The following is an 18,228-nucleotide window of genomic DNA, read 5'->3' on the forward strand; positions in this document are numbered from 1 at the left end:
ATATGTTATGGTAGACAAACATTTTTTCTTGTACAGGAGGAAACTGTTCCAAATAACAAAATCCAAACACTTCAAAATTCAAATAACATGTCCAAACACTTTTTTTGTAATATTTTTTATGCTGTTTCCTCATTACAGAGTAGAATGATAGCTGCTGATCGCACCTGTCGACTCAACCCATAGTGTCGTTGTATGCACACACAGCAATGGGTTTTTCGTTCTTCAAACCATGCTTCTCCACGGATTCCGCTGATGGATTGTGCAGGGAAGATAGCAGAAAAACATCTTTTTTGTCTTTCCAATGTAGTGCAAAGACTTTCCCTCGCTGATAAATTCGGATTTTCCCCTTCGATAGCTTTCCTGAAGCCAGATCTGGAGGCATATCTCGCCTTTTTTGCATTTACAGTACCATAACTATCTGTAAGATGCTGTAAAAGCAAATCAGCGAGTTCAGGACACATATATAGTAATTATCCATTATAATGCAGTAACCTTTCCCCAGTAAAGGGTCTAGTAACTGCATTACTGCATGCATCGACAAGGGGAGATCCGAATATTTATCGTGCTCGATTACAGTTTGCTTTCCCGTATAAGGTTTGAAATCCCAAAGATATCCACTTTCCGATTCGCAAAGCATAAAAATTTTACTCCATACTTCGCTTTCTTTTTGGGAATATACTGCTTACATTTCAGTCCACCTTTGAATGGCATAAGGCTTTCATCGATACTCAAGTTTCTCTCAGGAATGTAGAGTAATCTACATTTTTGACGGATTTTCATCAGAAAATCATAAATTTTGTTGAGGACTGGGCAAGGATGTGTTGCCTGATCGTATTCCTCATTATTCTGAAAATGCAAATACTTCATGATGAGACTGAATTGTTTTTCAGTCATAACATCACGAAACATTGGCGTGTTCAGAATCCAGTCTGTAGACCAATACATTTCGAGAGCGGGCTTTCAAAATGTATTTCGAAACTTCGGGTTTTTCACTTTCTTTATTCTGATATTGCATTTGAAGGATGACAGTGATTTTAAATATTAATTTCACCTATATCCGAATATCACATAATTTCCTGATTTATAATAATCAGGAAATATGTATATTGTCTGATTTATAATTTGCTAATTTATAATAATCACCACATAGTTTCAGTATCGAAAAATTAAAGTTATGTGGAACAATTACTAGAGAAAAATAACGAATTAAATAAAAACTGTACCTATGTTTCATAACAGTTTTTGGGTGTGTGATAGTAATGCAACGGGGGGGGGTTGAACTATCAGAGGCGAAATAAAGTTCAATTCTATTGTAAAAATATGGAAATGAAATTTCACATTTGATATACATATTTTGAACGATAAAAATAAGCAAATGTATCGCTTACTTTAAAAATTGGAGAATAAAATATCTGAATTATGCAGAAAATATAAATTTAAATCATAACTGTTAATTTCATTTTGTAATAACCAATTATACAAGGAATCCAAGAAAGTGAAAGTACAGATTACTATACAACATGAAGAAAAAATTTAGTAATATGATTAAAGAATTTCATGTTATTCTCTATAAAGCAATGTTGCTCAAGCGTGTCCTAAAGGAAATCTGTTAAGTATTATTCGATTTCGATGGTTTTGTACAAAAATAAAATTAATATAATCTGGAACGTCGGCAGCCGGTTTTCTTTTCTTTTTTTAAAAGAATATTTCAAATAATTATCGTGAATTAATTTCTTCGAGAACAAAGAAAAATCTTTTGTCTAGTAGCGATTAGAAAAAAATTAGCGCAAAAAAATAAAAAATTAAATTGGTTAAGTGAAGAAATTATGCAAGACCTTTATTTTATCCAGAAATTAAAACCGTATTGTACAATAAAAAGAGAAAACAAAAATATAAATAATTTCTCTATTTTTAGTCTATCATATATAACTAAAATCCAGTTCACCAGCATGGAACAAGAAAGTCCGTTTCTTGTTATAGGCAACTGAGAGGCAGCTACGAACGGGAGATAATCCGATTAACCGTTCTCTTCAGCGTGAGGGTTTATCACACCTTCTAATGGACATGACAGTCAAATTGCACTTCTTATCCAGGTTCTTTAAACAGGTGGACTGAATCTTATCCAGATTTAGTTGGACGTCTATAGACGTCCTAGCCGGTAGGAATGTTAACATTCTTTCATAATGGATGAAATTTTGCAACTGGCAGAATCCCTGTGGATTGGAAGGAGGGTATCATAGTGCTATATGCATAAGGTTGGAGAAATTAATAGCAGTTCATATACAGAATTAGACAGATGAAAGTAATATTATTTATTGTGGTCATCATAGATTTGTTTAAGAGAGTGCTTATTTCACTAATTTAGTCACCTTTTATAAAGAAGTAACAGGAATAATTGATGAGTAAATGTGTATATTATAATTTTTCTTGATTTTGCAAACGTGTTTAACACATTCATGGCATATTTGTATTTAATTCATAATTAGTTTTAGTCAGCAGGGTGTTGGATTTGATTAACAGTAGATATCAAAGAGTAGATAATGTGAAAACAGTATCCACAAAGAAAAAAAAAAAATCTGACCTGTAGCATTTCACAGAACTCAGTATTCAGACATTAATATTTCATCCTTATATCAGCAGTATTGTCACTGCATTGCACAGAGATATTCATTTGTTTTATAGATATGTGAATCTGGGAAGAGATATTAGTAATAGGGCCAGTGTTGTGACTTTTCAGGAGAATTTGAATAAGTTGGAGAGATGAGTGAATGCCTGTGGATGAGAGTTTAATATACATCCTCTGTCCAAAATGAAACTGAACTTTTGATAGAAAGTAAAACATAGGCCAATTATAATTATTCAAATAATTTATTTTAATCAATATACTCTCCCTTAGTATTTGGCATGGTCAATTAATTCGTTAAATGAGTTTTTTATATTGGTTTTTGGGATACTGTTGAGGGTCGTGGTTACTTCCGCTTGAATGTTTTCAGTGGTGTCGTATCGCTTTCCTTTCATTGGCAAATGAAGTCGGGGGGAGAGAAAGAATTCACAGGGTGCTAAATCAGGTGAATACGATAAGTGATCCAACACACAAACTTGGTTTTTGCTCAAAAACCAAGGGGGAGGGCACACGCGACTGGGGTACACCACAGGAACCAAAACCAGAAATGTAGAAGGAACTAAGAGATCCTCCAGCCCCGTGAGTTCGTTTTTAAACTCTTCTATAGCACCCTCTTCCGTACTCCAAGCTTGTCTATGACGCTTTCCAATTGGCTGTCACCACCTCGCTGAATGAGGATCGCTCTCTTCGGGGAATGAGAAATTCAAGCACCTTCCACGAATGCCTACTCATCGTTCGTTACGTCATCTTTGGTGGTCACACAGCAACCTTTGTACTTTCGTTCGCACGACAATACGCGATTTTATACATGGCATAGTTTAATATTGGTTCTTTTGAAAGTTTAAGATTTCCATCTATTTTAGACAATACTTTAAACATAGTACAATCTAATATTTATTTCCTTCTTCAATTTCATTTTAATTTAGGATTCAATTTCTTCCTTTATATTTTAATTCCCTTCTTAAGCAAAGTTAACATCTGCATTTTTACATATTATGTCTGTTTTGCCAAGAATACAAGTGGACTTTTGCTTGATATGGTTGTTCTTGTTAAATCTTGAATGGAGCAGTTCTATTCTTGATAGAACCATCATTCAAGATCTAACATAGGACAGCTTACAGCTGGAAGGGACCTGGCATACACCAGGTAGGTCGGGAGGGGGGGGGGGTTGGTCTTTAGTAGAGCAGATAAGGGATGCCAATTTTTTATATGGTCTGTAACAAGAAGTTAAGTCATGTTTTTTTAGGATTTTTGTAATCTTTTCCGAGGTGCCTTGGATATAGGGTATGGTAATGAATTTAGAGCAATCCTTGTTGTGAGGGGGGGGGGAGGTTCTGGTTCATTGGTTTCAATTTTTTTTTTGGGGGGGGGTAGCCATTGGCTGAGAAAGTGTTGAGAATGTGTTTTAGGTCTGTGGTTAGGGCATTGTCATTTGAACAGATAAGTTTAGCCCTGTTGTGCAGTGTCTTAATGACTCCATATTGTTGTGAGGGGGGGGGGGATTGTTGGTGAATGTATCTGCCTGTATGGGTGGTTTTTCTATAGACTGAGAAAACCAAGGTTTCATCAGGCGGGGTGACTAGTGTATCTAAGACAGGAAGGCAGTTGTTTTTTTCCTCTTCCAGGGTGAATTTGATTCTGGAGTGTTGATTGTGTAAGTGTGTTAGGAAGGAGAGGAGTGCATCGGAGCTGTGGCCAAATAGCGAACACATCATCAACATAGCGAAACCATATGGTTGGTTTTTGTGGGGCAGAGTTTAAGGCTTTTTTCTTCAAAATTCTCCATATAAAAGTTGACCATGGGTGGGGAGAGTGGAGAACCCATGGCTGTCCCCTCTATTTGTTTGTAGAATTTTCCTTGCCAAAAAAAATAGCCCGAGTTCATTGTGAGCTGAAATAGGGCTGTGATATCGGGAGGAAATTTAGCTTGGATTAGCTCTAAGGATTCTTTGAGTGGGACATTTGTGAATAAGGAGGAGACATCAAAACTGACCATTACATCAGTGTGTTTGAGTATAAAGTTTTCTATGCTGGCTTTGAAGTGGAGTGAGTTTTTTATGTGTGAAGGTATGTTGCCAGTATAGTGTGTGAGAGATTTGGCCAAATGTTTAGCTAGTTTGTATGTGGAGGAATCAATGCCATCCACTATGGGACATAATGGCACATTTTCCTTATGTACTTTTGAGAGTCCATAAATACGGGTTGGGTATGGAGTTAAATGGTTTTAATTTGTTAGTGACTTCTACAGGCCAAGGAGTGACTTTAGGGTATGTTGATGGAGCCTGTGGAGTTTTCTAATTTGTGGATTGGTGGGATCGTACTCGATAGGGAGGTAAGTAGCCTGATCTAACAATAGAGCATTCACATTACCTGTGTAATCCTTTTGGTTAGGCAGTACTGTGAATAAGGAGGCTTTCCCTTTATCCACTTTGGTGATTATTATTTCCTTGTTTTTCTTTAATTCTAGTAGAGATTTAATTTCTTTACTCAGCATGTTAGTTTTTGGTTGCTTTGGTCAGAACACAAGCCACATCCACTCTAATATCATTGATGACGTGGTTTGGAAGGTGTCATACCCTGCGTTCAAACCTTCCAAACCACGTCGCCAACGGCATTAGACTGGATGTGGCTTGTGTTCTGACCAAAGCAAAACCACCAAAAACTAACATGCCCAGTTCCTAACATGCCATCTCTACTAGAATTAAAGAAAAACAAGGAAATAATAATCACAAAAGCAGATAAAGAGAACACCACACTATTGCTTAACCAAAAGGATTACACAGGTAAGCTGAATGCTATATTGTTAGATCGGGCAACTTATCTCCCTATCGAGTTCAATCCCACCAACTCACAAATTAGAAAACTCTACAAGCTCCTTAAGAAGGTCACTTCTCGGCCTGTAGAAGTCACTAACAAATTAAAATCGTTTAACTTCATACCCCCCCCCCCCCCCGTATATATGGACTCCCAAAAATACATAAAGAAAATGTGCCATTACGTCCCATAATGGATGGCATGGATTCCCCCCACATACAAACTAGCTAAATATTTGGCCAAAGCCCTCACACACTATACTGGCAACACACCTTCATACATAAAATACTCAGTCCACTTCAAAGCCATAGTGGATGGCATTGATTCCTCCGCATTGTTTGTATGTGTGTGTGCGTGCGGGGGGGAATCAATGCTATAGTGGATGGCATTGATTCCCCCACATACAAACTAGCTAAACATTTGGCCAAAGCCCTCACACACTATACTGGCAACACACCTTTATACATAAAATACTCAGCCCACTTCAGAGCCAGCATAGAAAACCTTACACTCAAACATATTGACTAAATGGTCAGTTTTGATGTATCTTCCTTATTTACAAATGTCCCACTCAAAGAATCCTTAGAACTGATCCAAGCGAAATTTTCTCCTGATATCACAGCCTTATTTCAGTTCATAATGAACTCGGGCTATTTTGTTTGGCAAGGAAAATTCTACAAACAAATAGAGGGGACAGCCATGGGTTCTCCACTCTCCCCACCCTTGGCCAGCTTTTATATGGAGACTTTTGAAGAGAAAGCCTTAAACTCTGCCCCACAAAAACCAACCATATAGCTTCACTATGTTAATGATGTGTTTGCTATTTGGACACATTGCTCCGATGCATTCCTCTGCTTCCTAACACACTTAAACAACCAACACTCCAGAATCAAATTCACCCTGAAAGAAGAAAAAAACAACTGCCTTCCTTTCTTTTCATTCTATTGTATTCTATGGTGGGTATATTGCACCGTAGTAATGCTACGGTGCATTACCACGATAATGCACCGTAGTAATTTCAAATACGAAAGGCTATTCATGGAATCAGCCTCAGCCCTAAGAAACAATCCAAACCTCAAATTTGGTTGCATGAGACTGCCCCAAATTTGGGAAACCTACATCAGAAGATCTTCAGTCCAATCGCCCAAGAATTCCAACATTGCCTGCTAGGGGGCACCATCAGGACTTTTAGGAGAAAGAATAGCTTCCTGCTTTGTCCTCATTTACTGTTTGTTGTGCTTGCATGCACGTGTCTTGTTTTTAAGTTCCTGTGAAAATGGCAACGTGACGTTGCCGAAATATTGGGAGTGTATTAAGATTTATTTTAATGTATATCCTAGCATATGTTGTAATTTCCTTAAGCTATTTAGTAAAAATGCATAACCAACGTCTAAGCCTTTCCATGAAAATAAATATAATAATAATATGTTTGTATTAGGGATTTTTTCCCCAATGGGGGTTGTGAAATCTTTTAATTTTTCTAAAGGGAAGGCCTTGACATCCATAAGTTTGGGAAGCACTGCTGTAGGTGACGAATTCTTGCTATCAATTGCTTCAGAACTTCAAGATAAAACTCACCATTGACCGTTTGGTCAGGCAGAACAAATTCTTTGTGGATAATGCCCTTGGAATCATAGAAACAAATCAGCATTGTCTTTACTTTTGACTTCTCCAAGCACTCTTTCGGATGCCCCTCTTCTGGTGCTCTCCACTCAGCACTCTGGTTCTTTGTTTTGGGCTCATACTCAAAATGGCACGTTTCGTCACCAAACTTCCAAAAGTTTGGTGATGAAATAAGTAAGGAAGTTTGAATCCTTATGATTGGTTTTAATGAGGTTCTTGCAGTGTTCAATTCGATGCATTTTTTGGTCGTCGGTCAACATGTGGGAAACAAATTGCGAATTCAGTTTGTGAAGGCCCAAACTCTCGGTCAAAATGTTGTGCACAGTTGATTTTGGAATCCCCAATTCATCTTCGATCAATCTCATGGATGATTTTATTGGTTTCTTTGATGAAATCACACACTTTTTGAATGTTAACTTCGCTCAGTCCAGTTTTTCGATGGCCCAGCTTTTCGTCATCCTCAAGCATCTCACGACCACTTTGAAATCGCTTAAACCACTTGTAAACTAGAGTACGGGTTAAGCATTCATTACCATATGCTTTTTGAAGCATTTGATGCATTTCAATAAAACCTTTACCAAGTTTAAAGTCAATTGCAACTCTTTGTTTGCAACTCATTTTCCGTCCGTTCGTCAAAACACAATGTCACTCTTGGCACTATAACTCGGCTTCTGATGAAACAAATGTCATAATGTCACAAATGTCATGGTGGCGCAGATAGCATCAGCCTGGCCAAAAATTATTGCGATCACTGAGACGTGGTTGACAGAAGGGGATATAACAACAGGAATAGAAGTCGCTGGGTATAGCATTTTTCGTCAGGATAGGAGGGGAAAGCGTGGTGGTGGGGTACTGCTTATGATAAGTGATGACCTATGTCCTCTAAGAGTAGAGAATTTGGAAGGAAGTGAGACAAATGATTTTGAGAGCGTATGGTGTGAGGTAGAGGTAGGCAAGACAGGATATTTAGTGGGGTGTTGCTACAGACCCAGGAGCACAGAGGATGGTGACCAGGAGATGTTTAGACAGCTAAGTTTGGCAAGTGCAAGAAGAATGCTTGTTATGGGAGATTTTAACTTCAGTAGTATAAATTGGAGAGAGGAAAATGCATGTAGCAATAGGGGAATGGAATTTCTAGAATTCTTGAGGGACAAATGTCTTAGCCAACATGTAACAGAAGGAACAAGAGGTTCAAAAGTTTTGGATTTGGTTATAGCATCAGAAGAGATGATAATAACTGAGTTGATGTCTCTCCCACCAGTTGGAGAGAGTGACCATATGGTGTTGACTTGGAAAATGAATAGACATGCAGGAGTATCAAAGAGACCGGAACTTATGTGGAATTATAAGGCAGGTGATTATAATAGTCTTAGACGTCAACTTCGGGAAGTTTCATCATGGAGGGAGGAATTGGAAGGCCGGGATATCACTAGTGTGTGGGAAATTGTGAAAGAATATTTGTTATCAGCAATGGTAAGTTGTATACCACGAGTGAAGAAGAGGATGCAATTTGGAGTAAAGTGGATGACAAACAATATTAAACAGGAATTGCATGCGAAAAAGAGGCTATGGAAGAGATATAAGGAGTCAGGTGAAGAGATGCATGAGGAATATAAGACACAGGCCAGAAGAGTGACTAGTGTGGTAAGGAAAGCGAAACTGGAATATGAGAGGAGATTGGCCCTAAGATCCAAAGAAAATCCTAGGGAATTTTTTAGCTATGTGGCCAGTAGGAGGAGAAATGACTGTGGAAGAATGATATTGTGGGATAAAAATGGGAATAGAGTGACTGATGCAGAGGACATAGTGGAATTGTTCAATGAACACTTTATTGGAGTATTTCATCCTAGAGGAGTCAGTTTTAATGCTAGAGGGATAGGACTGGTTCGAGGTCTGGAGGTACAGGAGGAGAGTATGTTTCAGATACTGAGTACTCTGGATGTCAGTAAAGCTGTGGGACTGGATGGTATTTCACCACGAGTTTTGAGAGAATGTGCTAGGGAATTGACAGTGCCTTTAACGTGGCTTTTCAATGAAAGTCTGGCTTTGGCAAAGGTGCCCAGGGAATGGAAGGAAGGTAGGTAAGATAGTGCCATTGCATAAGAGTGGTAACAGACTAGAAGTGTCTAATTATAGGCCAGTCTGTGTGTCATCAGTAGTTAAGATCTTGGAGAAAGTAGTGAGGGACCGTATACAGCATTGGGCAGATGAGGGTAATGTTATCTGTGAGAATCAACATGGATTTGTGAAAGGATGCTCTTGTTTTAGCAATATGCTAGCCTTTTATAATAAAGTTACAAGAACATTAGATGAGGGAAAGGCATATGCTGCAATTTTCTTAGACTTGGCGAAGGCATTTAACAGGGTGCCACACGATAAGTTGATATTTAAGTTGCAGCACATGGGTCTGGATGTCAGATTGGTCAACTGGATTCAGGATTGGCTGTCTGATAGGTATCAGAGAGTTGTGTATGGTGGAGCAGTTTCCAGGAGGCAGAGGGTTACAAGTGGGATCCCACAGGGCTCAGTACTAGGACCTATATTGTTTAACTTTTATATCAATGACATTGCCAGTAAATTGTAGGGGGATATTCAGTTGTTTGCAGATGATGCGGAGCTGGGAAGGATTATTAGTAATATTATAGATGTGGTAGCCCTGCAAGAGGATTTAAATAAGCTAGATATATGGGCAAATGAATGGGGGTGTCAGTTTAATGCAGCAAAATGTAAGGTCTTGAGGTTTGGGAAACATCGATGGGATGCTGCATACTCTATGGGAGGAGTTATACTGGAGGAAGTAGGGGAGACAAGAGATCTGGGGTTGATGATTGATAGAAACCTGAAGTTTAGGGGACATATTGCAAAGGTGGTGAAGGTAACACAGAGGATTGCTGCTATTATGAGAAGGACACTGACCTGCAGAGATAAGAGGGTTATCATTCCGTTGTATAAGTCTCTGATCAGACCACACTTGGACTATTGTTCTCAGATTTGTTCCGCAGGATTTGAAGGGGATAAATTAACTGTGGAAAGGATACAAAGATGGATGACAAAGATGGTTTCAGGACTGTACAAGGATAGTTATGAGGATCAGCTGAGAGAATGTGGACTGCAGAGTTTGGTGGATAGAAGAATGAGAGGTGACATGATTGAGACTTTTAAACTGTTGAGAGGTGGTTACAGGGTTGACACTGGGGAGTTCTTTCGCTTGGTTGAACAGCGGGAAGGAGTGATGACAAGAGGCCATCCCTGGAAGTTACGAAAGGAAACTGTGAGCAAGAGGGTAAGGAGTGGTTTCTTTGTGTGAAGGGTGGTTGAGCCGTGGAATGCATTGCCTGATGGAGTGATGGGAGCAAGAACGGTCAGTGAGTTTAAAGAGTGGTATGACAGACTTTGTGTGTTTCTCAGGGGGGGACCTCCCCTCGATGAGTCTTGACAGACTTTGTCTTAGGAAGGACCTCCCTCGATGAGTCTTTTGACTCCTTGGAGGCCTGAATAATAATAATAATAATAATAATAAACAGTTGACACAACATTGATGAAGGTTGCCACTTTCAACAACAAAAAGATACAACAGGTGACACTGCTAATTTCTTCTGTTTTTGAACAGTGTTCAGTTTCTTTTTGGACAGAGGATGTTCTGTATTTGTGTAAGATTTTGAGATCCATAGAATACATACTCTGTTTAAGAGAATGATAAGAGAACAATTTCTTTCAGCAGAAATTGTCTGAGTCCTAGTATAAAGTGACCTTAGTTAACTCGGACTAGGTTAAATTGGTCAGCAGTAATTAGTCGGAAATTTCTGTTCACCATCATCCCATGAGTCCTTGCTTTCGCTGGCATAATTCCGCCTTCTGTTGGAACGATACCTCACTTCAAGTTACCCACTAAGGTCACTTTATCTTCTAGTCTTACACGTGTGCATCCAGTATCTATATTTCTCATCACCTTTCACCAAGTCTCTCGCCTCACTGTGGACTGACATTGTTACATTTTGGGGATGTGAGAAGTCTCAACTGAGACTGAAGTTTCCAAGTCATGTGTTTGTTAATGGATGAGCCTAACATAGTTTCAACCTAACATCATAATGCCATTGTCAGTTAAATACCAGTTTGTTGACAGCCATACTTCTTGTTGCTGCCTTGACTTTTATTTGCAGTTGTTTTCTTTGCATCCAACTTCCTTTCATGATATATTCAAGGCTGAACATGCTTATATAGTCTATTATAGTATTGTTTCAAGTAATTTTCATTTATTTTTCTTCTGCGGTAAAGTTTCCATTTTTTTTTTTTTTGTTGTTTTTAGTTTTACAGTAAACATCCCTTGATGGTGACACTTTCTTTTAAGAACATTTAACAGGTCATTATAAATCTTGTTGAGAAAATTGTTGTAGTTCCTGTTCCTTTCTATAGTTTTATAAACATGTTCAATAGTTCCATTATTTTCAAAAATGATTCAGTGATTCAAAATTGTATTTATCCTGCATTTATAAGTTTCTAAACAAGTAAGAATTACCATTATTAGAAAGAAAAAGAACAGGAAATAGAATACATTCAGTGGTAATTTTAATGCTGAAAAGTTTCATTTTAATTATTATCACTTAGACCAGGGGTCGGCAACTGGTGACCTGCATTCAAGCTGCATTCGGCCCAAACGTGCATTTTTGGCAGCCCATAAAAGGTTGACCATACTTACATGACATGTGGCCCATATGTTAAATTATTTAAATAATACATTTTATAATATGAATAATAAATTAAAAATAATTTGATACCGATACTTCTTGATATTGCTGTGCAACTTGAAGCGAGTCAACCGTGTCAGTCATCATGAGTGGGGATAACAAAGGCGACTTCATCCGACAAAAACCGAGATTTTGGCACAATTTTGCAGTGGCATTCCGTCTCTTATATTTGTTAAAAATAATTTCAAAAATGGGTTCAAGAAAAGGTAAAATTGCAGATGAAGGGAGAATGTTTAATGAAGAATGGAACAGCAAGTATTTCTTTATTGAAAATGAGGGTAAGCCCTTTTGTCTTATTTGTCATAAAAGTGTTGCTGTTATGAAAGAATATAATATCAAACTTCATTACAAGAATGAACATGAAAGCCAATACAAGGGTTTGAACTGTGAACTTAGAAAAAATCTCTAATAAATTAGAAGCTTCTTTGATTGCTCATCAAAACATATTTAAGAAGCAAAGTATTCATAATGAATCGGTTGAGTATGAGGATGTTATACAACTATCTGATAAAAAATGTATTAAGTCTCTTGCATTTAATTGATAGATATTACATCGTACCCCAATTCGATCAAATTGGTCTAATAAGAAGCAAGTTCTTATGGAGTGGCTCTCTGCAAATAACATTTCTCATTCCCCAGATATGCGAAAAATTGAATTGCTTAATTTGGTCAAAAGAAACTCGCCCACAACTAAACTATTTAAATTCGACACGATGCTCAAAGAGCATGGATTTCTAGCTTTGAGGCTACCACCATATCATTGCGATATTAATGCTATTGAGTATGTTTGGACAGAAGTGAAAAGTTTCATTCGCCATCGCAATGTAACTGGGGATATTGACATGTCAAAACTTTTTAAGCTTTCAGAACAGGAGATTGAAAGTATTACTGTTCAAAAGTGGGGAAAATATTGCTCTCATCTCACCTCATTGGAAAATATATATGGGGAAAAAGACGGAATTATCGAAGAATTGTGCGAACCTTTGGTGATCAGTTTAAGTGAAAGTGATGGCGATTCGGACACCGATTCAGATGACTCTGAAGATTAAAAGAATTTGACAATGGTATTTTTTCCAACATTTTTTTGCATGCTATTGAGAGTCACAACAAGTCATAAATAATTAATCAGTTTAGGACATTAAAGTGTCTCAGTTCTCTCAACTGTAAGTTTAGAATATCTAAGTTCATTTGAAATAATTTCTGTTTTTCTGTATAATTATTTTTATTTTATAGAAAACTTTCTTAAAAATAAACTTAGTTACATTTTTGTTTTATGCTATACCTTTTTTAATTTTATTAACACTCTACGTACATTTTTCCAACTGTTATACAAGCAAAATAGTTATATTTTAAAAACAGCAATGTTCGTAAAAGAAAAGCTAAATTTTCTGACCTGTAATAATAAACAAACTCAGTTTGTTTATTATTACATCCTGATTACCCTATTATCGGAATGGATTCTCCTTTTTTCTGACATGCGCAGAAGTGTCGAGGGACCTCTAATCGGTGGGCGAACTATAACGAGTAAAAAAAGCAAAAGCGGATTATGAAAGGAAACTAGCTATGCAAGCAAAAGAGAATCCCAAACAGTTCTTTCAATATGCTGCAAGCAAGAAAAAACTGTACACGGCAAAATGATTTTAAGGAATGACGATGGTAAGGAGGTCACTGAATCAGTCGATATAGTGGAGTTACTGAGTGCACACTTTGCAAAAGTATATCATCCAGGTGGTGACATTGAAAAAATGAAGGAACCATTAGTTTATATGGGAATTGCGATGAATGAAGTGGAGGTGAATAGTCTATTACAGAACCTTAACGTGAACACATCTGTGGGATTGGATGGTATACCGGCACGGGTCTTGCGTGAAGCGGCTAAGGAATTATCAGTGCCCTTGACCATGTTGTTTAATCTGCATCTCAGGTCTGGTTTAGTCCCAAAGGTGTGGAAAGAGGGGAAAATGGTTTCGCTGCATAAAGGATAATCCAAGACTACGGTTGAAAATTACACTGATCAGCATATCAGGAGTCGTTGTCAAGGTCTTGGAGAAAGTAGTCAAGGGAAAAATACAGGAATGGATTGATGAAAATGAGATACTGTACAGGGGACAGCATGGCTTTGTGAAGGGTAGATCATGCCTCAGTAACTTGCTCAAGTTTTATAACACAGTGACGGCTGAACTGGATAAGGGTAATGGGTTTACAGTGATACTGCAGGCTAAGGCATTTGACAGGATACCACATGGAATTCTAATCCATAAACTACAACATATGGGAATGGATATAGGGTTGGTGAGATGGATAGGTGGGTGGTTGATGGAAAGATATCAAAGAGTAGTTTATTCAGGAGTAGAGTCCAAAAGACGGCCTGTGACTAGTGGTGTGCCGCATGGTTCTGTTCTTGGACCACTGCTGTTTAATCTGTTCATTAACGATATAGGGAAGGATCTAAGTGGAACAGTTCATTTGTTCGCTGATGATGCAAAGTTGGGTAGGGCGATAGTGAATGCAGAAGATGTCAAAATCTTGCAGGATGACTTGGATAGATTGGAGTTCTGGGCTAAGGAGAATGGATGTCATTTTAATGTGACAAAATGTAAGGTTATGCATTTTGGGGTGAAAAGATTAGCAGCAGTATACCACATTGGTGAAACTGTACTCCAGGAGATTGATGAGGCCAGGGACTTGGGAGTGTTGGTGGATTGGGAGATGAAGTTTAGGGGGCACATTGCAAAAGTAGCTAAATCAGCTCATCAACTCACTTGGTTATTGAAAAATACCTTGACGAGCAGAGACAAGCAAGTTATTGTACCTCTGTACCGAGCCTTGATATGACCTCATCTCGACTACTGTGCCCAGATTTGGTCACCTCGGTTCCTTCTTGATGGGGAGGAGGTGGAGAGGATCCAGAGGCGAGTGACTAAGATGATAGCAGGTCTATGGAATGAACCATATGAGAACAGGTTGAAGATTTGTGGGTTGTCCTTAGACTCCCTTGATGAGTTCTTGGACTCCCTTGATGAGTCCTTGGACTCCCTTGATGAGTCCTTGGACTCCCTGGAGTCGCCCGAAATAATAATTGTTTAAAACACCAGATCTTACATTTTTGATTATTTATTTATTATATTTTATTTGTTTACTTATTTTATTTTTTATTTTTTTCTGTAGAATCGTGATAAAGTGAAAAACAATGCTGTTGCATCTTGTGAGCGATTAGGAAAATATAGGATGCCATTTGCATGGGCTGCTGTATATCTAATGAATATTGTAAATGGTGTTAACAGTATGGAGAAAGATTCAGGAAGTGATAGAGAGACTGCTAGTTCAAATAGTCTAGGTAATGTTTATTTCACTCATTTTTGTTATTTTTTTAATAAAAGCTGTTACAGTATATCATTAGGGCGAGATATATATTAAACACATAATATGGCTTTAAATTCATGCATGTTATAATGCAGTGTTTCTCAAACTTCAAATATCCACAGTACCCCTTCTTAAATTTTTATTGTTACCAAGTACCCCTAATTATTTAATTAAAAAATAAATAAATTAGTTAATTAAAAACAAATAAATTAATTCATAAATTAATTTAAAATATTAATTAAAAATTAAATATCTATTTTAATCGAATTGATATGTTCATGTAAACAAAAAATAGGATTTATTTTTAATAGAACAAAATTTGGAATAGGTTCATCTTCATTTCCCGTCCATGAAAATCCACATTTCAAGTAATTCATATCATACTTACGAAGTTTTCATCCTCTTCCTAGTTGGTTCTCTAGAGATGTCAGACGATACACTCTTATCAATTTCATTTGATCCAAATGCAATCCCAATGCTTTCTTGTTGCTTACAGCTACTTGTTTTTGCTATATTGCTCTGTTTTGGGGGTTTTATAAATCCAATCTTTAACCAGTGATCCATACGTAAGAATTTGAAAGTTAAAAAAAAAATACCATATTTACTCGAATATAACTCTCACTTTTTTCCCGAAATTAAAGCTAAAAAATCGTGTTGCAAGATATGTGCGGGGATTTTTGGAAACTAAAGTTTTCAGAAAAAAACTGAAAATGGTGCGACTTACCAAGAAGCTCCTACTCACTATCACTACTTTTGGCATCGAGAACAGTTTCTTTGTGTGCATTGTCAAAGTCATCTACCCAAATAGCATCATCTTCTTTCCCATTATTTCAAGCAAAAATTACCAGTAATTTACAAGACTTGAGATACATAGAGTAGCGAAGAACTGCATGTGATTGGTGTGGTATTAACAAAAGATCGCCGGAACCAAAGACTAATTCCCTTCAACCGAATTCCATAATATCTGCAACACATTCACTATATGTTTCTTGGTTTTAACACGTTAATGACGGGGTGGTGTCATGCAAAACCATGTGTTCCACTGTCAACATGTGGTTTTGCTTGGTCTATACATCAGTTTCTGTTGGAAGGGGGGGGGGATGTGATTCTTTAATTAGTGCCGTTTTTATGGCAGTTGTCTCTGATTGCACTGTTTATTGAAAAATATAATGACTCCTTTAATTATGCATAGCTGAAAATTTCCATGTACCCTCTAACGACTTTCCGCGTATTCCCAGGGGTACGTGTACCACACTTTGAGAAACACTGTTATAATGCCTAGTAAGATGATGGCGAGATTAAAACTTTATTAATTTATTTATTTATTACAGAAATGGTTTTTATCACATTCCATCAGTTCTTTCATAGTGTTTATCACTGATATATCCATAGCCAAGTGGTTTTATTATGCATTTCTGTTATAATTTTTTTGTTATGCTTTTTCCTCCCATCAGTTTTAATTTTCCACAAATACGTTCACTTGGTAATCCATCAGATAAAACAAGAGTAAGAGCATCCATCTCCTCCCATAGATGGTGACAAATTCTGATCTAAATGACAAGACTCGATAGTGTGTAAAAATAAATAATATTATTATCCATTACTAAGCTTCCCTTCACTTGTCGGCTGTATTCATAATTGTTATTGTTACAATTCACATATCTTTTGAAGCATACATGGCGGATTTAAAAAATTTAATTGAATGAGTAGTGCACTGCAAAATTCAGTTAGAGGACCATATGAACTAACAGAAAAGTCTGTTTAATACCCTGAATAATATCCAGGGTATTAGGTATTATTGTTATTATTATTATTATTATTGGACCATTACTGATTCATAAAATCTTACAAAACGGATAAAACTCAAGAAATTGACTAAGAGACAAAGTAAAGTAACATCATTAATGTTCTTTGTGGTATGCATGAGTATCACAGTGTGCTTAAAATATTTTTGTGCCTCAAAAGTGTCATCTATATATCAGTTCAGCCTTATAAATAAAACTGATTGTCTGAAAGTGTCACAAACTACAAAGAAGAAAATAGAAACAGATATTTCACAAAGTTGCTTCCAATTTCTGAATGAGCTTATGCTCCTTTCTGACTTAAAACCATTCTTCCTTATACTATATTTCTCCGGAAACTTCCATTATCCAGAACATATTTTGTTTTTAATCAAAAAACTGTTTTTCTATTTCTTTCACTATATTGAACTTCCTATTTGGAAGTACATGTAATCCTCATATAATGCAGTACTTATACAGCGTGGTTTCGATGTGGCACGATCACAAATTGTAGTAATCCTTGTTTAACATGGTACTTATACAACACAGTTTCGATATAACACGGCCTACAAACTGTAGTAAACCTTTATCTTTTGTTATATTTTTCACTGCACGATTTAAAAATCGAATTTTATCTTCGTTAAATTTGTGTCTACCCTTATCATGCATGTAGTTATAAGCAGCAAATTTATATTAAGGGAAATACTCTTTAGCACACATGCACTTTTTTTTTTTTTTTTTTTTGTGTAGCATCAGTTGTTTACTGTATAAAATGTTTATTATTGTGCATGTACATGTGTACACGAGCAGCGCACTCGTGTACACGATATTCTGATAGAAAAAATAGAGAAATCTCTAATGATATGGATAGAAGATTGCACTCAATAAGTAGCAAATTTATATTAGTGGAAATACCCTTTAGCACACATGTACGTCAGTTGTTTACCGTATAAAGTGTTTATTCTTGAAATTTGTCTTCGAAAACGAAGAGTTTTCTGCTAGGAAAGTACATTAAAAATCTAAGTGTGTTAATCTCATTTCATCTGATCACTTTATTTTCTGGCGAGTGACATAATTAATACATAATGCTTTTTTTTTTTTATGTAAAAAATTTATTTATATAGTAATGCCACTAAAACTGCAACAAAAGGGAAAAAACTAACATTAAAAACGAAATTCATTTCTCTCGAAAAAAAAATCAAAATCATGGGTTGATTGGAAAATGGAGAAAAACCAGGAGTTGTTACAAGGACTTTGAATTTAAATGAATCAACAATTC

The 18,228-nt window shown here is 36.8% G+C and overlaps 1 protein-coding gene across 1 annotated transcript in view; it reads left to right on the plus strand.

Moving 5' to 3' along the window:
• Positions 1-18,228, plus strand: part of Zir (dedicator of cytokinesis) — a 667,641-nt gene that overhangs the window by 120,201 nt on the left and 529,212 nt on the right. The window contains exon 11 of the mRNA XM_090407837.1: positions 14,974-15,142. Within this exon, the coding sequence (XP_090263963.1) occupies positions 14,974-15,142 (169 nt within the window). The remainder of the gene's footprint in view (positions 1-14,973; positions 15,143-18,228) is intronic.

Source organism: Typopeltis vanoorti, chromosome 18 (genome assembly GCF_054136105.1).
Source record: "Typopeltis vanoorti isolate ZY-2024b chromosome 18, IOZ_Tvanoo_1.0, whole genome shotgun sequence".
Classification (NCBI taxonomy): domain Eukaryota; kingdom Metazoa; phylum Arthropoda; class Arachnida; order Uropygi; family Thelyphonidae; genus Typopeltis; species Typopeltis vanoorti.